The sequence below is a fragment of the Prunus dulcis genome, chromosome 3, assembly GCF_902201215.1.
Source record: "Prunus dulcis chromosome 3, ALMONDv2, whole genome shotgun sequence".
NCBI lineage: Eukaryota > Viridiplantae > Streptophyta > Magnoliopsida > Rosales > Rosaceae > Prunus > Prunus dulcis.
In genome coordinates this window covers 12,478,331-12,500,277 of record NC_047652.1, presented here as the reverse complement: position 1 = coordinate 12,500,277, position 21,947 = coordinate 12,478,331, and the positions used below count along the sequence as shown (strand labels likewise).

At 37.6% G+C, this 21,947-nt stretch overlaps 2 protein-coding genes and 1 long non-coding RNA gene across 7 annotated transcripts; all 3 read right to left on the bottom strand.

The window, feature by feature from the left end:
- Positions 1-225: 225 nt before the first annotated feature.
- On the bottom strand, positions 226-1,028 carry LOC117622740. The gene is made up of 2 exons (XR_004585028.1): positions 725-1,028; positions 226-644 (listed from the first exon to the last, which is right to left on the bottom strand). It is a non-coding gene; the product is annotated as an uncharacterized LOC117622740 (long non-coding RNA).
- Positions 1,029-2,492: 1,464 nt separating this feature from the next.
- LOC117622867 (putative E3 ubiquitin-protein ligase RING1a) lies at positions 2,493-11,276 on the bottom strand. 5 transcript variants are annotated; one of them, XM_034353652.1, is made up of 11 exons: positions 11,169-11,276; positions 10,663-11,050; positions 10,485-10,527; positions 9,776-9,834; positions 6,457-6,547; positions 6,191-6,311; positions 5,345-5,386; positions 4,446-4,982; positions 4,109-4,216; positions 3,523-3,753; positions 2,493-2,778 (listed from the first exon to the last, which is right to left on the bottom strand). In XM_034353652.1, exons 2-11 carry the CDS (start codon positions 10,886-10,888, stop codon positions 2,749-2,751), a joined length of 1,488 nt encoding a protein of 495 aa, XP_034209543.1. In that variant the 5' UTR covers positions 10,889-11,050; positions 11,169-11,276; the 3' UTR covers positions 2,493-2,748. The 5 variants fall into 5 exon arrangements, with proteins under 5 accessions (XP_034209543.1, XP_034209544.1, XP_034209545.1 ...); XM_034353653.1 differs by having other exon boundaries at positions 6,466-6,547; XM_034353654.1 differs by lacking the exon at positions 9,776-9,834 and having other exon boundaries at positions 10,658-11,050.
- Positions 11,277-19,476: 8,200 nt separating this feature from the next.
- Positions 19,477-21,110, bottom strand: LOC117622869 (squamosa promoter-binding-like protein 3). The gene is made up of 2 exons (XM_034353663.1): positions 20,479-21,110; positions 19,477-20,002 (listed from the first exon to the last, which is right to left on the bottom strand). Exons 1-2 carry the CDS (start codon positions 20,817-20,819, stop codon positions 19,774-19,776), a joined length of 570 nt encoding a protein of 189 aa, XP_034209554.1. The 5' UTR covers positions 20,820-21,110; the 3' UTR covers positions 19,477-19,773.
- Positions 21,111-21,947: the final 837 nt, after the last annotated feature.

The following is a 21,947-nucleotide window of genomic DNA, read 5'->3' as shown; positions in this document are numbered from 1 at the left end:
CTGGAATTGCCAATGAATCTGGTGGCATTTGTATTTTGAACTTGCAAGTGAACTTGTGATGGCAGTTCGTAGTTTCAAATTGTACCAAAATCACCAATGGGCTTGTTAAGGCAGATTGTATTTTGTACATGTATGTCTCACACTGTTATGAAATTGTTGTGTAGGTTTGCGTTCTTAAAGTTGTTATCAAATTCATGAAATTGTCCCCAAAAATACCGATGCACAGAGCAAAATTGCACAAGTTCACCATTCAAAATTACATTGAGCAAAATTACACAAGTTAACCATTCTTCCAAATTTTTCCAAGTTAACCATTCCAACATTGTACAAAGCAATCTCATGGATCTTAGCCTCAAAATGTTACCATTGCACTCAAACCAATCCAAGATTAATTCAACATGTTAACCATTCTTCCTATTTTGCTGCACTCAAACCAACCCAAGATTAATTCAAAATGTGTTTAATAATCAGTGCACCCCATAAAACCAACGGAGCAAACCATAGCTTCATCTCTCTTCCTCTTCCACGTCCAACTAGGTCTTCCAGTTCTCTCATTGTCCTCAATAGCCAACCCATCAAAGTTTTCTCATGTGGAGGCACTCACCATCAACCCATTGGAAAAAACTACAGCCATTGTTTCGCCTCTGTATATACCCACACTATTATCATAAGGGTATGACTTATATGAAAATTCATTCTTAAAAAAACTACAACTCATACCTACCTTTGGACATGAATGGAACCTCCACAGTGGGTTTGATTCTGTCCATGAAGTTTGAAGCCTAGCAATCTTCCCATAGTAGCATTGAGGGGCTGCAACGTTCGCCTCTTCTGCTTATGGAAGTTTGTGCTTCATCTTTGACTTTTAGTTCAAATCAAGCAAAGGCCAAATTTTAGAGCTTGGTAGACCGTTTAATTGAACAACTTTGGAGCTTGTTGATGCAATTCAAACAAATGCCCAATTGTTAGGGTTGTAGACCATTTTTTATTGAGAGCTTCGAAAGTTGCAGACTCTTAAATGGAAGAGAAAGGGGGTGGGCAAAAACGGTTGATGGATATGGGTCACGAAATGGGTTGGGTAAATGAGAGGGATTTGAATTTGGGTGGGCTCCACTTATGCCATGTCGCAAGCTTTGATTGGGCATACGCAAGTTTTTAATTTTTACAGGTGGGCCCCACTATTGCCACGCGGGAGTGGGCCCCACTATTGCAACAGTCTCAAGTTTAGATTTGGAATGGGCCCCACTTTTGCCATGTCACAAGTGTGGATAGGGGGTGGGGAGCCACGTGTGCTAGAAGGACTAAAATACCCCTGCCACGTCATAAAAAATGACGGAGTCAAGAAATGAGATAACGATATGGGGTAAAGTGATTCACCAAACCTTGGTCAAGGGGGCAAGGTGGGCCGCTTTAACTTTCAGGGGGCAATGTAGGATTTGATCATAGTTTCGGGGGACACTACAGTAAATTAGCCTTTATTTTATTTAATCACACCCAAAAGAAAAGGTGATCATAGGACACCCAGCAATATAATTCTTTCTTCAAAATTTTCAAATATTTTTAAGGGTTTTTGTCACAAAAACGTACTTGAAATTTACGAAACTATCAGCTTTGAGTCCGCTTTAGTGCTCTCTGTCCTAGTTTAACCTTTTAGACCCAAAAAAAATATAGTTCAACCCTCACACATCAAGTTGTTTGATCCACACATCGCCATGTGAATTAAATAAAATATAAACTAAATTGTAACAATGGTGAATTTCATTTTTTGTTATTGCTTTTTTTTTTTTAATACAAACGATATTCTACTTTTATCTAATCTAAACCATGGGAGGGGGATTCGAATTCGGATGTAAAGTGAGGAGCACATCCTCTCTAGCCAACTTTGATTAAGCTCATGTCTGCTTTTCGTTATTGGATTTTTAAACTACCTCTCCTTAACTTAATATTTATCTCTCTTCCCTATTTAATATCATTTATTTATTTTTACCTTAATAAAAGTGATCTGGAAGAAAAAAATCTTGGGCGTGAGCCATACTAGAGAAATAATGAACTGAGAGATGAAAAAAAAAATTTATGACATAGCATTAGATGGAGATGAGAGAGACTATCTTTGGCACAAAAGATCTAAAAGGAGAGAGACCCTCTGTACTTGAAGAGAATGAAGATGAACAGGCCCGGAGCTATTTTGAGAATGAAGAATGATGAATGAGTGGAATGAATTCTACAGTCTGAGCAGAAAGAAGCAACGAAAAGTGATCCTCCAAATCCCCTAAACCCTCAAAAACTAAAAACTAACTCGTCATGTCACATTTAATCTCAACCTCAGCTTACCAATTCCTCTCGAAAACTTGCCATGTCAAAATTTATCCCATCCAAGGATCCAAAATTTGTGTAAAAAAATATAATGCCACACATCGGCCGCTATATTTAGTGTGTGAGAGTTAAGTGGGATTTGGGAAATCCCAAAAAGCCTGCCCATAATTGTAAAAATAAAATAGAAATTGCCACTGATGTATTGTAAGCTAATTGTTTCTGCTAAAATGAAGCCAAAAAAAGTAACATCATCAAATTACACAAACAATAGAAACATGTGTCTACAACATCAAGAATACAACAATGTCTGAATTGGGGATCAATGCATCCCGGTATCTATCTTTTACTACAACGATTTACAGTAACTCTTTTATCAACAGCCAGATACAACAATCTTCTCGTACGAATTTAGTTGGCAAGTCTGAAATTTCCTAACTAAATCTCCTTCCGTCTGTATGCTAGAATCTGAGAAGAGTAGCAGATAATGATTTAGTTTTCATTGACTATTGTTGATATCAATGCAATCATAGAGAATGATCTCTAAACAGGACTATGCATATTCACACATGATTCTAGCCACAATACACCACTGTCTAGCAAGAGAAAATTACTCACGCAACCATTATGTAGAGATTTTAAAAGTAATTTTAATACCATTAACAGCAGAAATAAGTTTAAAAATCATTTAAAAAAATTTGAAAGGATTGTAAATGAATTTAAAACTTTATTTATGGTGTTAATGATAATACCTTTTAAAACCGAAAATAAAGTGAATGAATGGCTTGCATTCTTCAAACCGGTTCAAATAATTGACAATAAGGACAATTTGTACAATATGGCTACAAATACTGCCATATGAAGGAGTTTCATGGATCTTATTATAAGCATTCTGTCTTTCAAATAGTGTTTTCTGCACTGCAAATCATGTAAGCATCTTCACGTTTGAGCATCAAAAGTTACTCTATTCTCTCATTTTAAGCTCAAAACAGTAAAATGAAATGCAACCAGAGAGAACTTTAACTAGAGATGCATTTGTTATTTGATCAATGCTTATTATTGAAACATTCAACTAAATTTTGCTCATTGGATCAATATTCTTTCCAAAGATGAGTTGTGTGCACCTTTTAGCTTGGCAATAGTAAAAAGTAGAGATCTTAAGAGAGCTTGTAAAATTGAGAGCTCACAATAACCCTTCTAATGTCTACTCACCAAATGGTCCCTGCTGGAAGTGCAAATGGCTTTAACCCCTCCCAAAGTTTCTTCTGCTTGCAGAATTTGCAGGTCATATCTGCATGGATCAACTAGAAGGGGTGCAGAATCTACATCATTCATTAAGGATGAAGGGTTTAGGGTCAACTTCTCGTCATTGGAACTGTGATACCCTTTGACTGCCAAAAATTCAACTTCTTCTGCCAGCAAAGGCGTCTGGCGAGATACATACTGTATAAAAAAATGCACGGGAAAATTACGCAGGCACATGGGTATTGTGTAATGTAGAAGAATACCAAAGAAATAAAGAGCAGTACATTAACATTTTTAGAATGAACAACTAGTAAACTTAAGGTTGGCCTTATTATTAGAATGAGTCATGCTTGTGTTCTCTATCAATAGTATGCAAACAAATATTCCAGCAGAGGATGAGGTAAAGAGGCATGACTAGTAAGTTTCACAACCCAATTGTAACTCTCAATCCAAAAAAGCACAAGAAGAAATCATAAATTTTACATAGTCAAAGGCAAGTTTCACAAGTGAAATTTACATCTTTAGATTAGTAATATCAGGAGAATAATCTCACATCACAAAGGTGCTTGACTGACAAACTTGGCCGACAGCATAGGTGCGGCTGCTGCAAACTTGGTGTACATCTTTTATCCAAAGAAATAAGCATGAGATGAACATCTAACTGCAGACAAAGAAGTATTTCATCAAAGGGGATACAAAACCACGAAAAAGAAAGCAGTACTGATTCTATTTGGGTCACTTCGGTGCTCAGTGAAAGCCAAAGTAACTAGTTAGTAGTATCTCATTCAAGCCCCCAAGAAACTACAATTCAGCAAGATACTCCACTGGTGGCACATGCAATGAATGGACCTAAATGACCCAACAAATAGTCCAACACAATATCCCTATACCTCATCATTGTTTTCCTCTATGCTCCGGAGATAATCAACCAACTTTGATAAGCGAGTGCTTCGAGAATTCTTATTGCTGCAACCACTAGAAATGCCATGCCGTGTGTGACTTCGAGCACCACCCCGCCCCCAAGCAAGCATTTCAGAGCTCCACACAATACCAGGAGAAATTCCGCGGTTCTCTCGGTTTACTTCTAAATCATTTTCAGTGCATCCGCCACTTGAATTGGCCAGCGATGAAGAAGGCTGAGAGGATCGAGATCCTGCCCGTCTCCTCAGCCGTCTTGGCGTAACTTCAGTACGTCGCTCATCAGTGGAAGATGAATTTTTGCCCATGTTATTATTGTCATTTTCATCCTCATTGTCTACAGATCCTTGAATTTCAGTGGCTCGAGAGCTCCGTCTCCTTAAAAAGGAACTCCGATTATTGCGCTGCGATCTCGTAATAAATGCATCTGGTGTATCTTTTCCAAATGTGCGTCTCCTGATTAGAGCTTCTGATTGTCGTTGAAAAATTTGGGCAATTGATGCTTGGATCTGTTTTGGAGCATTAAAACAGCACACCAGGAACAAAATCATCAGTATCCAACATAGAGGGGAAAAAAATGTAAGGCCATTTGGATTTGCACCATTGCCTTGGTCCTTCGCTTAAGGGTCAAAGAGTAGGGTCATGTCAAGTTCCAAGATTCAGATCTTAGAATGACTTAAAAAAGCCTGCTTTCTTTTGGTGAGGGTTTTGCTTAATTTGTCTGTTGATTACAAATGAAACCACATGATTATAAGGTGAAATGAATAAAGAGATACAGGCTGGACAACATATTTCCTGAGTAGTGTTCATGTCCTAAGAAATACAAGACCATCCAAATTTCTACAATAAATTTTTTAGCCATAAACCTAACCTGCTCGTTTCGAGTCCTCTCTTCTTCATGGAAAGCCAATTCCTGAAACCATACACAAATTAATTCTCAATTTGCAAAACATGATAAACTTACACATCTTTTCGTTAAAAAAAACAAAAACTTACACTAATCTTTATTTAGTCGAAATAGATGCATAACATTCTCAAAACAAAACCCTTAATAAAACTACATCCTTTTGAGGAATAAATTTCTCTCTCTCTCTCTCTCTCTCTCTCTCTCTCTCTCTCTCTCTATGCATAAACATATATATATATATATATATACATGAGCATGTGTGTGTGAGAGTGACAGTTTGTTGTTTCCATCTTCTTGATTAAAACTTACTTTCAAGTTCAAATGATCAAGTTAAAAAGAGCATATATCTATGACGAATCATCTAACTATAAAATTGTCATTAATTATGTCTTCACTTAGATGTCTATATTTAAAAATTTATGGAAACGAGAATAATAAACTCTATTTATCTTTTTAGTTTTTGTGCATGGGAGCCCAAAAGCCAGAGGAAGAACCTACACTGGAACAAGCCTGGGGCTAGATAAAACAAGAAGATCAGCACGCAAAAGGCATACAATGGAGGATGGGACCAACTCAAAACGTGGTAACCCAGATTACAATCATTACCCAAGCTGGCCATACAATCTGCAACAGTAACCCTATTTATCTCCTTGCTCATTACGTCTGTTAAAAACTGGATTGTAGTAAAACTAATTTGAAGTGTTATTCTTTCTATTTTTCCCATATTCAGCAACCTTTATTATACTTGACCATATGCAATGTACTTGTCAACCTGCCAGTAATATAAATGTACAAAAGCAAAAGTTATACCTCCTCCTCGTATTTCTCAATATCTGGATATAAAGCTGCTATTAGGGCATCATAATTTGGATCATCTCTCAAAGAACGTCGACTGGCACAGTGTGTGCGGCAAGCAGGGCATTCATTGTTCCTGAAATTATATATCAAACTAACTGAATAAGGCTGATTGGTTCTCAACTTACATTATAACAAAAAAAATTCCTTTTTTCAATCAGATAATCAAAATGCCACTATTACAGAAATCAGAAAAAGTTAAGAGAGGTAAAGAGCTCAACAGTGGATACCCCATCCGCATAGACTTGTCTATACACTCCCTGCAAAACCTGTGTAGGCATTCCATTACAGTCCTTGTTTTTTTAATAATCCCTGTCAAGGAAAGAGAAATTGATGAATGAATGCTTAGCAGATTGATAAAGCATTATGAATAACAGAAGAGGTAAGCAAGACTCAAGAGACGAAACAAGAAGCAGGAATCACAGTTTTCTTTTTTTAACAAGATCACCATAACATTAGTAATTGTTACCAGTACCACTAGCAATAACACATCCAAATGGCTGCTGATGTTTAATGAGAACTTCTGGGGACAGATAGTATATAAAGCTGACAAATTTAGAGTCTTGGGAAATCCATACAGGAATTCAATGTGCATGTAAAAATAAATTAATCCTTTCTTAAATAATTGATATATTCAAACAATCGTGACCGTTTCATGTCAAAATTTCAACATACTGGCATGTCCTAAAGAAGAAATTTGCTCTGTATTTGAAAAAATAAAATAAATTTCTCATTTGTGCTGTTGCGAATAGGAATCGTGAATTATAGATTACAGTGAGAAAACAGAAAAGAAATGGGTCTTAGGATACAACTTTATTTGAAGATTCCACAGCTGATCTTTGGCTGTGGCCCTGATCTCGACGGGCAGGGTACAGGGTTGGTACTTTATGGTCACTTCTTCTGTACTTTCTAGCAAGGAAGTATAGTTTCTTCATTTCAACCTATAAAATTCCAAGGAGGTTTTGGTTTTATTTTCAGCAATCACACTTCATAGTCACCAGAGCTTTTAATTTTGTATCAGCAATCAAACTTTTGCATGTGGCCATCCTGACTTCAGTCTTTCACATTCTCTTTAAGATATCTAAGCCAATTCATCAAAGATGAAGAAACTCAAATTGACTTTTTTGTTTTATTCAAGGGAAGGGAAAGACAAGAGTTAGATTCAGTCTATGGGTGTGAGGATAACTGCCATACCAGCCCCCCAGGAAACTCAAATTGAATTTGACTTCTTCCAAGTGACTACGTTTTGTATTTCAATATTTCTTTTGTCAGACTTGGCATATATATATATATATATATATATATATATATATTACATTAAAGGTGGATAATATTGAAAATTCAAAAAATAAATTTTAATCTAATGAAAACTATGATGCCATTGACAGGCTTCCATCTCCTGATCTTAAAATTTAATAAATAAGGTTGGGAAAGAACTTACTCTTATTTCCAAATTTCATCTTGATTATGGACTATAGTAGGAAAAACAAATTATGGGTGTAATTGCTTGTTTCACTGCGGGAAGGTGAGTCAAACCACATACATGTATATTAGAAATATCTACACCAGCACCAGATCAAGCATAATGGTATACTTGTTATCACAATATAAGGCAAATGAATATGCCAGTGCATATTCCATCTCATTTATAGTGTCATTGTTCAGAACTGTGAGGAAGAGGTCAAAAAGACACCTTAGCACATTTGCGGAGGCAGAAAAAAAATGCTCAAAAGCAAGGTTTTAAGACCCAGATTGAGAAAAACAGGAGGCAGAAAGTTGAGGAAAGGGGTGGTGGCAATTAGAAGGCGAGCTATGGTTTGTTTTCTTCTAGAAGGAGAGTGGCCACCTATTAAGGATTATCCATCACCCAGGAAATCCTAAATTTTGGTGGTTCACAACCTATCACAGATCCAAAAACTCACTATTCCCCAATGCTTCAAGATACTCACATGGAGCAGCTAGGTAGACAATGTTCATCAAATGACATTTCATTCAAAAAGTTCAGAAGCATACTATTCCCCAATGCTTCCAGATACATATCCATCCCTCATCTTGTGTAGTTCTGTTTCTCAATACAAAAAGTGTTAAAGTTATCGAGTATTATACTAAATTTTCCAACAATAACATTTTTAGAGAAATTGTGTTCTGTTATATTGATCCTTCTGGACATTTTTCACACCAAACATTGGTAATGAAGAGCATGCTAGGTGGAAGGTGAGGTCCAGAAAGCTTGGGAATCATCAAAGTTGAATACCTTCACCACCATGTCTCTGGAATTGAATGAATAATCGTTGTTTCAATGTTTTAATCTGCCTGTGCAGCAGCACAAGTATATATGTGTTTTCTACACCCTTGAGCTCCCCTTCTTCCACATCAATATCTCTGTCATTATTTAGATCTTAAAATACGTCCAGCTCCGATGGCCCGACGAGTCATCTACTAAATACATAATAGTATTCCGCCACATATACCACTTTATTTCCAAACAAAAATTAGGATTCAGGGATTACAAACTAAAAGAAGTTTTCTTATAAACCCAGAAAAAGGGTGTAATGTAAGGAGGCAGATTTCCTTCTCCATTATGTAACAGCATGCTAAACCAATGATCACTGAGTTTTTCTCACTATTTTATCTCAAGTCACACCCTTCTTAAGCTTCCCCTTGTTCACGTATCGACTAAATCACACATTGATAGTTGGTTTTGGTTTTATTTAACCCTTATTTCCAGATCCAGATTATTCTTGACCCACAAACTATTGTGGTTGACAAGATGAGGGATGTATGGAGCCAATCAAACTATTCAAATGGCAGGCCCTGCATGGTTTTCCAAACCCGCTTATAAGCATCAAATTTGAAATGCATTCTATTTGTTTGAATTTGTCCTTCTCAAATCAACTCTTGTATAATTTTAAACAAATGCTAGTTTTACTTACTATCTAAATAGCTAAGTACCTAGAATTTGCCTCAAAATAGACCACAGTGCATTTCATATTTTGAAAACAGTGGTAGAACTACAGAGAACACTATAAGAATCAGCACTTAACAACTTATTAATAATAGGCAATTCATTCTCTGCATCACTGAGAATCCATGCCAAGCAATGCAGGATTCCATTCCAACAAAAAGAAGTCAGTGCATAGCTACAAGAAGAAGCCGTGCATAGCAAAATCAGTAGTTAACCACCATCAGAAAAAAGAAATGTGAACTAAGAATTTTGATAGATATATACATGCATGAATCGTTATAGTGCAGTAATTAATTGTTAACATACCACTTTAAAGTTCCAGTCAAGCAACACTCATATGTGAGATCAACATAGAGGAGTAAACAATATCATGACACTTTCTATTGAGGTACAGAGTAAACATGCGTCATTAAACTTCCTCTTTTACTCAGTGCTTTATGTTTTATGGGGAGGGAAAAAACAATCTATCTATATGCCACAAGGGGGCATCTTCATCAGTTGAGTCCAGTGGACGCATACCAATTTTGTTTTTAAACCGTGACATTTCATTCAAAAAGTTCGGAAGCAGAAGTTACCAAGACATATTGGACAGTGTACATCTTTACGAATTTCTGACAGTTGTACGAATAAAAATCTGCAAGGGAACAAGAAGTACGTAGTCATTACTTTGCATTACACTCAGAAGTACAAATTTTTTTTTTCTTTTTTTGAAAATGATAAACAAGTGCAATTTTGAATTCATATAGAACACTAGTTGGAGGATACCACCAGGAAGTTCTTATCCACAACCATGACATGAATAACAATTTGTAACAGAACACTACCGGATTATGGAAAATCAGAAAACCAGTACCCGCCCTTTAGAATTAATATATCGACTTCGTAAAAGTAATACAAGCACAAAACAAGGCTCAGATCCCAACATTCATCAAACTCTCAAGCATTAATCCTCGTATCTTTCAAAAATTGAAACTTAGGGATGTGCTTATAACAATACCAAAACTGACAACAACACCATCGACAACTCAACATTCATCGAAACAAATCGGCACTTTGTATCTTAGGACACGTGGAAAACCCATCAACATTCAAAGCATTGAGCTTTCTGAAACTGCTCGAAAATGTTATTAAAATCAGCAAAAATCTACAACTAGCTAGTGCGCACAGAAGATATTGAAGTATGACATAGAATAAAATAAAACTAAACCAAAATGTAGCGTGTGTGCACAAGAGAGAGAGAGAGAGAGAGAGAGAGAGAGAGAGAGAGAGAGAGAGGGAGAGTACTCGGGTTTTTCTTCAGAAGTAGAAGATGGGCTTCCCTCAGAATCTGAAATGTAAAAACAAAAGCAAATAAATTCAGTCAATCAATCGAAAAACAGAACACGACCCAGATGAAAAAATACATATACAAATACACGCAGAGCAAAAACAAAGAATATGGGGGAGAGAGATGATACGTAACCGCCAGCTTCATCTCGATCGTGTTCCTCCTCTTCTTCTTCTTCTTCTTCTTCTTCTTCATTTTCTTCATTTTCCTCTACTGCTACTACTTTTTCTTCTTCTTGCAGTAGTTGGTATTCATCTTGAGCTCGAGATTGCTTGGCTTGTTGGTGGTGGTGGATATGTGTTGGGTCTTCATCATCGCTGTCGCTGAGGCTCTCTGGCAAAGAACGCTTCTGTGCAGGCATTGATATATTACATACAACACCCAGAGAAGAAGACAGAGAGAGATCGATGGGTGGGTGGGTGTATCAGTTTCTGTTTCTGCGTAGTAGAAAAAGACCAGAAGGAAAAGAAGAAGAAGACGACGCTGGGAATGGGAGATTTTCGCTGGCTGCCGCTATATCAATCTATTAATTAAAAGTTTAATGATAATTAAAAAAAGATACAACAAACAAATTATTATTTTATTATACAATGCACACACAGAAGAGAGAGCTGAGATGAGAAGCGAGAATCAGATCTTACGGCCAAGAAAAAGTAGTACATGTTGCCTTTGTGGACGGGCCTCTGTCTTTCTCTCTCTCTCCTCATTCCCAATTACCGTCTTCTTTCTTTCTCCATACTTTTCTTTTTGTATTTTCTTTCTTTTTCCTATTTAACAAGAAATTTGAACTTAAAGTCTCTGTCAACATCCGTACTTTATTTTCATGGTCTTTATTTACCACAAACCTCAACACTATCGTCACCACCACCATCCCCATCCTCACCCTACCACCACCACCACACGCAACAACCAGAACCACCCCAATTGTCACATCCACCACCACCATCATTAACACATTTATCAACTAATCATAACTCATTTATAGATTGATGTAATTTTAACATGGGGGGATGCAATAAGCCCAAAACAACCTCTCACAACGAAAGGCCCAATAGTGAAGAAAATGTTGTTTTAAAGAAGCCCAATAGATGTCTCGGAAAAGCAAGGCAAGGGATAATAATACACAGGCCGAAAGACCCAGAAGAAAATATGAGACTAGACCGAAAAATTGAAGGGAGAGTCTCCACTCATTATAGTCAGATGCAAAATTTGAATATCGCAGGTGACCTAACACATTCTTAGCTAACGGAGACATACCTTAAGAGCATGTCCAGCGCATGCCACCAACCCGGGCAAAAGGCCCCCTGCCAGCCCAAAAGACCCTCTAGCGCACGACATGCAGCTCGGACAAGTTCTGGGTTCTACCAACCTGGGCAAGCCCATGGACAAGATCTGCCTGGGCTCAAGCCCAAAGGCACTGACGTTAGCGAGTGAAAAAAAAAATCAAAATAAATCGAAAAAAATTCAAATTTTTTTTTAAAAATTACCAAAAACTTATTGATGTTTTCCCTATAAATACATAACAATTTTATTCACTTTCCACACTAAATCCTCATACAAACTCTTCTCCTTCCAATATTTGTAATTTGTAAATTGTATTTTTTTTTCTTGCATTTATAAATTGTTTATATTTTCTTTCATATTTATTTTTTTCTTGCATAATCATTTTATTTCTTGCATTTCTAAATTGTTTATATTTTGTTGCATAATATCTTCTTTTTTTTCTTGCCCTTACCCTAGCCTTTTGGGGTGGAACCAAAAAAAGCAAGGCTGCCACTACCTTGCCTTACCTTTGTCTTGTCTTAGTCTTTTGGAGTGGACTTGCTCTAAGGCATGACAAATTCTGCAAACAAAAGGACCAAGTCAAGATCGGTTGATGCCATAAGGACAACCGACATGACCAAAACGACAAACATGGTCACGGCCTTGCGAATCACAATAGCATTATGCACAATCATGTACTTGCTCGAAAGGCTTAGAGATGCGTAACAAATAAAAGGGCACACATATGAGGTCAAACTTCCCAAAATGCGCCAGCTGATGACGGGTGCTAAATGGTTAAAATTTGTGAAAAGTGATAATCTGATGTATATTACTTGTACATTCAGTCATAACAATTACAAGGATATATAGCAAATTGTACAGAAACATATATGGAAAGAAGTAATAACTACAGCCTAAACTACAGGGATTGCTGGACTAGAGAAGGAAACAGAATCAACTAAAGGTCTGCAGCAATCTACTCCTATGATTGAGATTTGATATCGTAACACTCCCCCTCAAGTTGGAGAGTGAAGGTTCAGAACTCCTAACTTGCGAATAATCATATTGAAGGAATCTCTTCCAAGTGGTTTTGTGAAGATGTCTGCCAACTGGTGGGAAGAAGGCGTGTATGCAGTAGTAATCATCCCAGATTGAATTTTCTCCCGTACCAAATGACAGTCCAACTCGATATGTTTTGTACGCTCATGAAAAACTGGATTCGCTGCTATGTGTAGTGCAGCTTGATTGTCACAATGCAAAACAGCGGGCTCTTGAATATTGACTTGAAAATCTTGTAACAAGTATCTCAACCAAGTTATCTCACAAGTTGCATGTGCCATGGCTCGATATTCGGCTTCGGCTGAAGAGCGTGAGACAACATTCTGCTTCTTTGTTTTCCATGATATTAGTGCGTCCCCAAGAAAGGTACAATACCCAGTGGTAGATCTTCTTGTAGTTGGGCAGCTGGCCCAGTCAGAGTCACAAAAGGCTGTCAGCTTTAAGTTGTTTTCTGAAGGAAACAAAAGTCCTTGGCCGGGTTAACCCTTTAGATATCGTAAAACTTGAAGTACTGCCTCAAGGTGTGGCTTGCGTGGTTGGTGCATGAATTGGCTAAGTATATGTACTGAGTAAACAATGTCTGGCCTGGTTATAGTAAGGTATATGAGGCGCCCAACAAGTCTCCTATAGTGAGCAGGGTCATGTAACAAATCACCATCAGTTGGAGTCAGCTTTAACTTTTGCTCCATGGGAAAATCATATGGGCGTGCTCCGAGAAGACCAGCATCTTTTATAATATCCAAGGTGTATTTTCGTTGAGAGATGACAATTCCACGCTTGGATCTTGACACTTCAATGCCCAAAAAGTATTTAAGGTCACCTAGGTCCTTGATACGAAATTTTTCATGAAGGACTCCCATGAGAGATTTAATGGAGGCTGGATCATTGCCTGTAATTATAATGTCGTCAACATAAATCAATAAAGCAGTGAAAGATGAGCCATGTGACCTGGTGAATAGAGAGTAGTCTGCCTTGGACTGATTAAATCCCACCATTTTTATAGCGTTGGAAAATTTGGAAAACCAATTTCGTGATTCTTGTTTAAGTCCATATAGTGACTTGTTGAGTCGACACACAAGATTCTCCCCTTGTCGACGAAAGCCCGGTGGGGGAAGCATATATACTTCCTCATCAAGATGTCCGTGGAGGAACGCATTTTGGACGTCGAGTTGGTGAAGAGGCCAATGTCTAGCAGCAGCAATAGCAAGCAAGCATCGGACAGTGACAAGTTTGGCGGTGGGGGAGAAGGTCTCATGATAGTCAAGGCCTTCTTGTTGGGTGTAGCCTTTAGCCACTAACCGAGCTTTATAACGCTCAATGGTGCCGTCTGAACGATGTTTGATTTTATACACCCATTTGCAACCAATGGGCTTGTGACCATGAGGCAGGGACGTAAGGGTCCATGTGTTATTTTGCTCCAAAGCAGTAATCTCGGCAGTCATGGCTTGCTGCCAATTGGGGTCATTTGCAGCTTGATCATAAGAAGTGGGCTCTGTTTGACCTGAAATAACAGCTAAGAAAGAACGATGTGCGGGTGATAGACGTGCATAAGAAACAAAATTTGACAAGGGATAACGAGTACCTTTCTTAGAACTTGGCATAGAGTCGGACAATGGAACTTGGGTATGCAACATAGCATGAGACACTTTATAATCACGATGCCAAATAGGAGGTCGTGTAGGACGAGTGGAGTGACGGGTTGGTTCTAGATGAGGAGATGGGTGAGCCGTCACCGAGGAATCTGGTTCTGTAGGGGCGGAAGCGATGGGAAGAGTTGGAGGAAGAGAAACCGGATCCGGCGAGGCAAGATGAGTGTCTTTGCAAGAGGAGTTATGGTGGTCCGCATGAATGGTGGAAGAATTATTAGATTCATCCACAGGAATGACAGAAGGTGACTCCTCCACTGAAGGATGGGATTGGTCCAGATGTGGTGAAACATCATGTTGATGAGGAGATGTGAAGGATGGAGTCATACATGGCTCATGAGAAGAGTCTATGCATGGCAAAACAATTGGGTTTGGCCGTGTGTCACTTGCAGAGTTTGAATAAGGAAAAACATTCTCATAAAAAATGACATCACGACTAGAGAAAAATGTTTCGTGGTGAGATCATAAAGGCGATATGCCTTTTGCCCGACAGGGTAGCCAATGAAGATACAACGACGAGCACGTGAGTCAAATTTCTGGACAGGATGGACGTTTGTGGCATAGCAAAGACACCCAAAGACTCGCAAGTGATCCAATGAGGGTGCACGATCATAGAGTAGTTCAAAAGGGGACTTTCCTGACAACAAAGGAGAGGGCATGCGATTAATTAGATAGGTAGCAGTAAGGACACATTCACCCCAAAAGATTAAAGGAACATTTGAATGAAATCGTAAAGCACGAGCAACATTTAAAATGTGGCGATGTTTACGCTCAACCACTCCATTTTGTTGAGGAGTATAGACACATGTAGTTTGATAAAGGATGCCATGCTCCATAAAAAATGGGCGCATAGAAGCAAACTCGCTGCCATTGTCAACACGTATTGCTTTTATATCGCGATTAAATTGAGTACGAACAAAAGCATGAAAAGATTTTAATAATGGCTGAGTTTCAGATTTGAAGCGCATCAAATATAACCAAGTGCAACGAGTATAGTCATCTACAATGGTTAAAAAGTAGCGTGCACCATAATGAGAAGGAACTTTATGAGGTCCCCAAATATCACAATGAATTAAAGAAAAAGGTTCAGTAGAAGAAATTGAACTTCTACCAAAAGGCAATCTAGTTTGCCGTGCATAATGACATGCATCACAATGATGAGAAGAGTTAGAAGAAATAGCTGGATTTATTTTAGTAAGTAATTGTAGGCGAGCAGGTGAAGGGTGACCGAGACGTTGATGCCAAAAATTTGATGAAGTGGAAACGTGATTTGAGGATGGATGAGTAGGAATAAGGTGAATATAATAGAATCCGCCATGTTGTTTACCCAAGCCAATTGTCTTCTTCGTTGCCAAATCCTGCAAAAGACAAAAATCAGGAAAAAAGAGGACACAACAATTCAGAGATTTGGTAAGCTTGCTAATAGACATTAAATTAACTCTAAAAGAAGGGACACAAAGAACATTGTGTAAAGAAATATTGGAATCAAAAGACATGGACCCAATGGAATGTATTGGAGCGTTAGCGCCAGTAGGTAATTTAATAGATGAAAGAGTCGATGAAGAAGACGATTGAGAAAAAATTGAAGGTTGGGATGTGATGTGATCCGTTGCACCACTATCAAGAATCCAAACCTGTGAAAAATTATTGGAAGAAACTGAATTTTGAAAATCAGAAAAATAAGAACTTGCCAGACCAGTAATGTTTGTTTCCACGTGATTGGCAAAGGTGGAGCAAAACTGATCCATGATCAAGAGTAGAATTTTGAGATACAGAGAGCTCTCAAACAAAATAATAAAAAACGACCATAAGGCTAAGAAGAAATCAAATCGTGGTGAAGATCCCAAAGCCTATTGCTCTGATACCATGTGAAAAGTGATAATCTGATGTATATTACTTATGCATTCAGTCATAACAATTACAAGGATATATAGCAAATTGTACAGAAACATATATGGAAAGAAGTAATAACTACAGCCTAAACTACAGGGATTGCTGGACTAGAGAAGGAAACAAAATCAACTAAAGGTCTGCAGCAATCTACTCCTATGATTGAGATTTGATATCGTAACAAAATCTAACAACTCATGAAATTCCACATCAACTACTACTCTAGAATTCCACGTTGAAAATTTTCTTTGTTATAAAAGCATTGTTGTACTTGCGCATCAACTCTACACTGAGTTCTCTCACGTTTAGTATGAGTTTCTTTACTTCTTTCAGTAAAGGAATTGACTTAGACATTGGACGATGACAGGACTTGGCCCAAAATTCTACTTTGGAATCTGCATCGAACCTTGTGCGCATCCAACATATGTCAGGTGTCAGACACCCTTGATCAAATTGCCATTTAAACTAAAACTCAAACATTTTTTAAGGTTTGACTTCTGCTGAAAAATCAGCGGTCTCCCCTGTAAATTCTCCCTTTTGACTCCGGGGGCGATTTCTAAATCATATCTTAGAACATTATGTCCCCTTATTGAAAATCGAGATCCCTTGTTGTACACTCATATAGCTCTACAGACTTGGTCGAACCCAGGGAAGAGCTCAACAATATGATATAGTCAAAGTCAACAATGGATCCATAAGGCAACCATGGTGATTTGGAGGAGACGAAATACATGAGGCGTCTACAAGTTTTTATTGCACCTGGCAAAGAGGACTTTGTATGCAAACTATGGAAGAGTCTATATGGCTTGAAACAACGGAGTACTATTGGTTACATGTGTATTGTTGGTGGTATTGTTATGAGTTGGATCTCAATGTTACAATGTAGTGAGAATCTAGTTGATATGTTCACCAAGCCGGTGATGATTTACAAACTGAAGTTCACAACTTCAGTTGGTCTCCGAACTTGATGTTGAATGAAGATGTTGCTAGGGATGGAGTCGTTACGTTTGAAGTGTGTGAAGAGTTTTGATGTTTGAGTGGTGTCAAATTGATCTTCAAGTGGGAAATTGTTGAGCTGTGAAGACAGGGACGGACCCACAGTGGGGTCAATGGGGTCAAATGACCCTATGGACTCCATGAAAGCAAGCTAAAAGGTCCCCTTTAATGGGTGTGTGACCCCATGAATGGCTGAAGGAGAAGGTTTCACATTTGAGGAAGAAGAAGCTACACAGCGCTTCAAAAAAAATTTTAAAAACACATGGGCCAAAACGGCGTCGTTTTGGCCTAGCGTTTATTTTTTTTATTTATAAACACGCTAGCCAAAACGGGTCCAATTTTTCATTTTATTTTTTTTAAAACACCCTAGCGTCGTTTTGGTCCAGCCCCATTGAATTTTTTTTTAAAAGACCTAGCCAAAATGATGTTGTTTTGGTCCAGGTCTTTTTAAAAAAAATTAGAACATATTTTAACAGATCCCTCCCAACTTCAGAACTCCAAAACCCCATTCCTAAACCTTCAAACCTAAATCCCCAATCTCCAACCCCAAAAACCTTTAACCCTCTCCCCCACCAAACCTTTAAGACTATGACCCTATGAGATAAGATTCCTAGGTCCGTCCCTGTGTGAAGATACAATTCCACTAGAAAAATAATTTGTTTTTTGTTTAGTTTCCTTCTTGGTTTTAGATTCATATTTCAATTCCTACTTGGTTTAGGATTCCTATTTTAATCCTATTTCCTACTTGTGTAATCCTAGGCCTTTTGCACTATAAATAAGGCCTTTAGGGAGTCATATTATTTGTGGCTAGAGTCTGGTTAGAAGGTGAAAATGAGTGTGGTCAAGAACCAAATTACTATTGAGTGTGAAGAAAATACTTGAGTGCTTGTAATTGTTCATCTTCTACTTTTATAGTGAATCTCTAGCAACCCGGAGACATAGCTCATATTGAGTAAACCTCTTCAATAAATTCTTGTTTTGTTGTGTGATTGTTTACTTTTTGTCTTTCTCGGTCGTGTTTATATTGTTTCACATTTGTTCTTTCGTGGAGATGAAGGGCTAGATTTCCTAACAATTACATATTTATAAGAAATTACCCAATCAAATCCCACCAACAAAATAATTAGCTAAACAAATGACTTTACTAATCCCCTTATTTTAAAAACTCATTACTTTGAAATCCCCCCATTTCAAATCCTATCACTTTGAAGTGTCCCCTCACTTCAAAGTCCCTCATTCAAACAAATTATAAATTTTTTGTATGATATTCGAAAATTGGATCCTGTGACATCTCTCCAAAAGAGAAGAAAAGACTTGCGATCCGGTCCGATCCGGTTTCCACCTTACATTGAAATCGAAATCAATACTAATCAATCGGTGCAGTTCGATGCTGTTTTGGTGAAATTTTTTAAAGAAACTAGTTAGTCTAGTTTAAATCGATTCCGGTGCGGTTCATGGTTTTTTCTATTTTGAGCTGGATTTTTTTTATATATATTTTTCAAAAAAAACTTTTTTTAACAAATTCCAACTAAAATTTTATTTTTTGGGTTAAAAATTCACAAATGACCCAATTTCATGCAAAGAGAGGTGCTTTGAAGTTGGGTTTGGGGAATATTAGGTGTGTGGGATTAGACACTTAGCATTGGACTTAAATATATATAATCGGTCTGGTCCGATTTTGTAAGGTATGAAACTGGCATCGAAGCTGGTTTGAACCAATTCAATTCAGTTTGGTGTTGGTTTGTTGACTTTTTAATCAACATGATTTTTTTCCCGGTTTTTTCCATCAGGTGGCTCGGTGTTCCGGTCTCAACGCCTATGTCAAAAAAAGAAAAGACTCAATGGCTATAGACATGGTGGAGTCTTGAAGTTGAAGCACAAGGTCTCATTTTTTGTTGACTAAATTCGTGAACAGTTTTTTGGACATCGGATCTTTGATCCATCAAACTAAACTTATACACTTGCTAGTATAGTAGCATGAAAAGCAGCAGTATGAAAATAAACCTGATGACAACCACTACTTGCTTGCTCCAACAGCAAGTTTCGTCAACAAGATTTAAGAATCTTGTGAACTTTTGTAGCAGCTCCGAGAAAATTGCACAATAAAGCTCTTTATTCTCATCAAAGTCTGAAAAAGATCCAGCAGTTCAAATCTTACGCCACCAAAATGTCACACTCAAAGCATTCTGCTAACAAAAGAACACATCGGAAAAGTGAGCGGCTAATCCGAAGGTGCTAAACGTTTATTCAATTTCCGGCATCGAAACGTTTGTTCAATTGGAATTTTTGCTTCACCTAAATAGAAATCCTGAACACATATCTACCATGGAACTTCTAAAATTATTATTACATCCCTAGGATGACAGAAGAGAGAGAGCATGCTTGATAAATCTTATCTAATCTGGAAATGCTTGTAGGGGGAATTTCCTTGAATGGTTATCCGAATTCTTCCACTATTATCACCCTGGCCACATACATCCTTTAATTGAGTGCCTGTACCATTGCGGTTCGGGCCTTCTGCATTAGACTCGACTGAATTCTTCCTTCGGCGTTCATTGTGTCCGGCCAGACGCCTACGACAACTCCGTTTGGTGTCATCAAATTCTGGGAGCTCATGAAATCTGCAACACAACATTTAACAATGTGTAAACACATAGGCTAAGTCTAACAGTAAGAAAGAATATTCATCCTCTTTGGAAGGCTGTTAAAAAACAATCCCAATAGAATTCACTTTATATAGCAAAAGACATTTTTATTTTGAACTGAAGGAATCTTCAACTACTACTATATAAGAATAATAAATAAATAAATAAAAATTTCAAGCAGGTATATACCAGCAATTGCAAACTGAAGTGAGATACAAGAAAATAAGTAACAACTAAAGACCAGAGTCCATCAACACTAAGCTAGTTTCCCCAAACCCATATAGAAGAAACCAGCAACTACAAAAGTGTGCAAATTTTTCTGCAAAAGTCATAGCAAAAAAGTGTAAAACAAACCAGAAATTCCACACCCCAGAAACAAAACCAAACAAAAAACAGAGAAAATAAATAAATCAAACAGATAAAAAAAAACAAGAAAATTGGATAAGACCAACCTGCTGCATTGCTGGCAAAACCTTTGCCTCAGCCCAGAAACAAGCACAACCTGAGCCTTAGAATGAAGGTCACAAACCTTATGCCTTCTATGATACTGCTTTGCATCACTCAGATCAGCTGGGCACCTGTCAGCCTGACAGCATCTCGTCCCCGCTCCACTTGTGCCTGATCTTTTCACAGAGCCACTTCCACCCACAATTCCTTTCTTCTTCTTATCATGATCTTCCAGTTGCTGATGATGATCAAATTCTTCATCTTCCTCTTCCTCCTCCTTGACCACCACATGGGGCTTCTCCATCCTCAGCTGCTTGTTTAGGTTAATTTTACTCATGACCTCCATGGATGCCCCAGATATTTTTACGAATAAATAAAAGAAGATGGAGCTATTTTGAAGATGAGCAAGAGGAAGATATTAATGGGTTGGGATGTGGTGGAGGAATAGGGGGAAGAGAATGAGAAGACTAAAAAGTGAAGGTACAGTGGTAGGAGTGGAAGAGTGAGGACCACCACCACAATCTGATGCTCCATAATTCTTTTTTCTGGGTCTTTGCCTGTTGTCAGTTTGTTGTTGTACAACAATAATGCATTGGCTCACAGGAGCTGATAGCAATGGTTCAATTTTTCTATGGAGAATTTTTTTATAAAAAAAACACAAAGGGAATTGTTCTTCCAACATTTCCATAAAAACCTGCCCAGGCAATAAGATGGGCTGAAAAGTGGGCAGGTTTTTAGCCCCATCATATATGTATGGGTTGGAGTAGAGTTTTGGGCTAAAAAGTGGAAATTTGGCTTTTAGCCTATTGAGATGGAGATGGCTTAACATTGCAAAATGCTCATATCCATGAAAAAAATTGGATTTTGGTACGGGCTAGTTTGATTTGATATTGTTTTCAAAATATGGTTATTATTATTTTTCTATACAAACGATATTTTATTTTAATCTAAATTATATGGAGGGGTTTGATAAAAAAAAAATTACAAGAAAGATGATTTAAACTCTGGTGCAGAGTGGAGTGGGGAGCGCATGCGCTCTAGCTATCTTTGCTAAGTCTATTTTTGCTATGATTAAGCTCTTTCATTAATAATAATTATAAATAAATAAAAAGAAGTTAAGCTCTTTCTAATTTAGGTGGCATGACATAGTTATTCTGTTGATAAGAAAAAAAAAAATCAGTATGCTTGAAACTTTATGTGCAAGTTGGGAAAAAAAATTTAGATGCTAATGAATTGATTTTGATGTCAATTTTGGGGCACATCTTCTCCATTGAAAAAATCAAATTTTTATTTGGTAACATGAAAAACCAACCTTTCCTTGGCATGCCTTTTTTGGCTTAAAATATAGGGCTTTCGAAGAAAGTATTTTCGGACACATAGTTGACACCACAACGAAAACGTGAGCCAAACTCTCTCATTTTGAAGAACGTAAACTTTGAGCTTGAAAATCACAAGTTCAGTATAAAAATTCAAA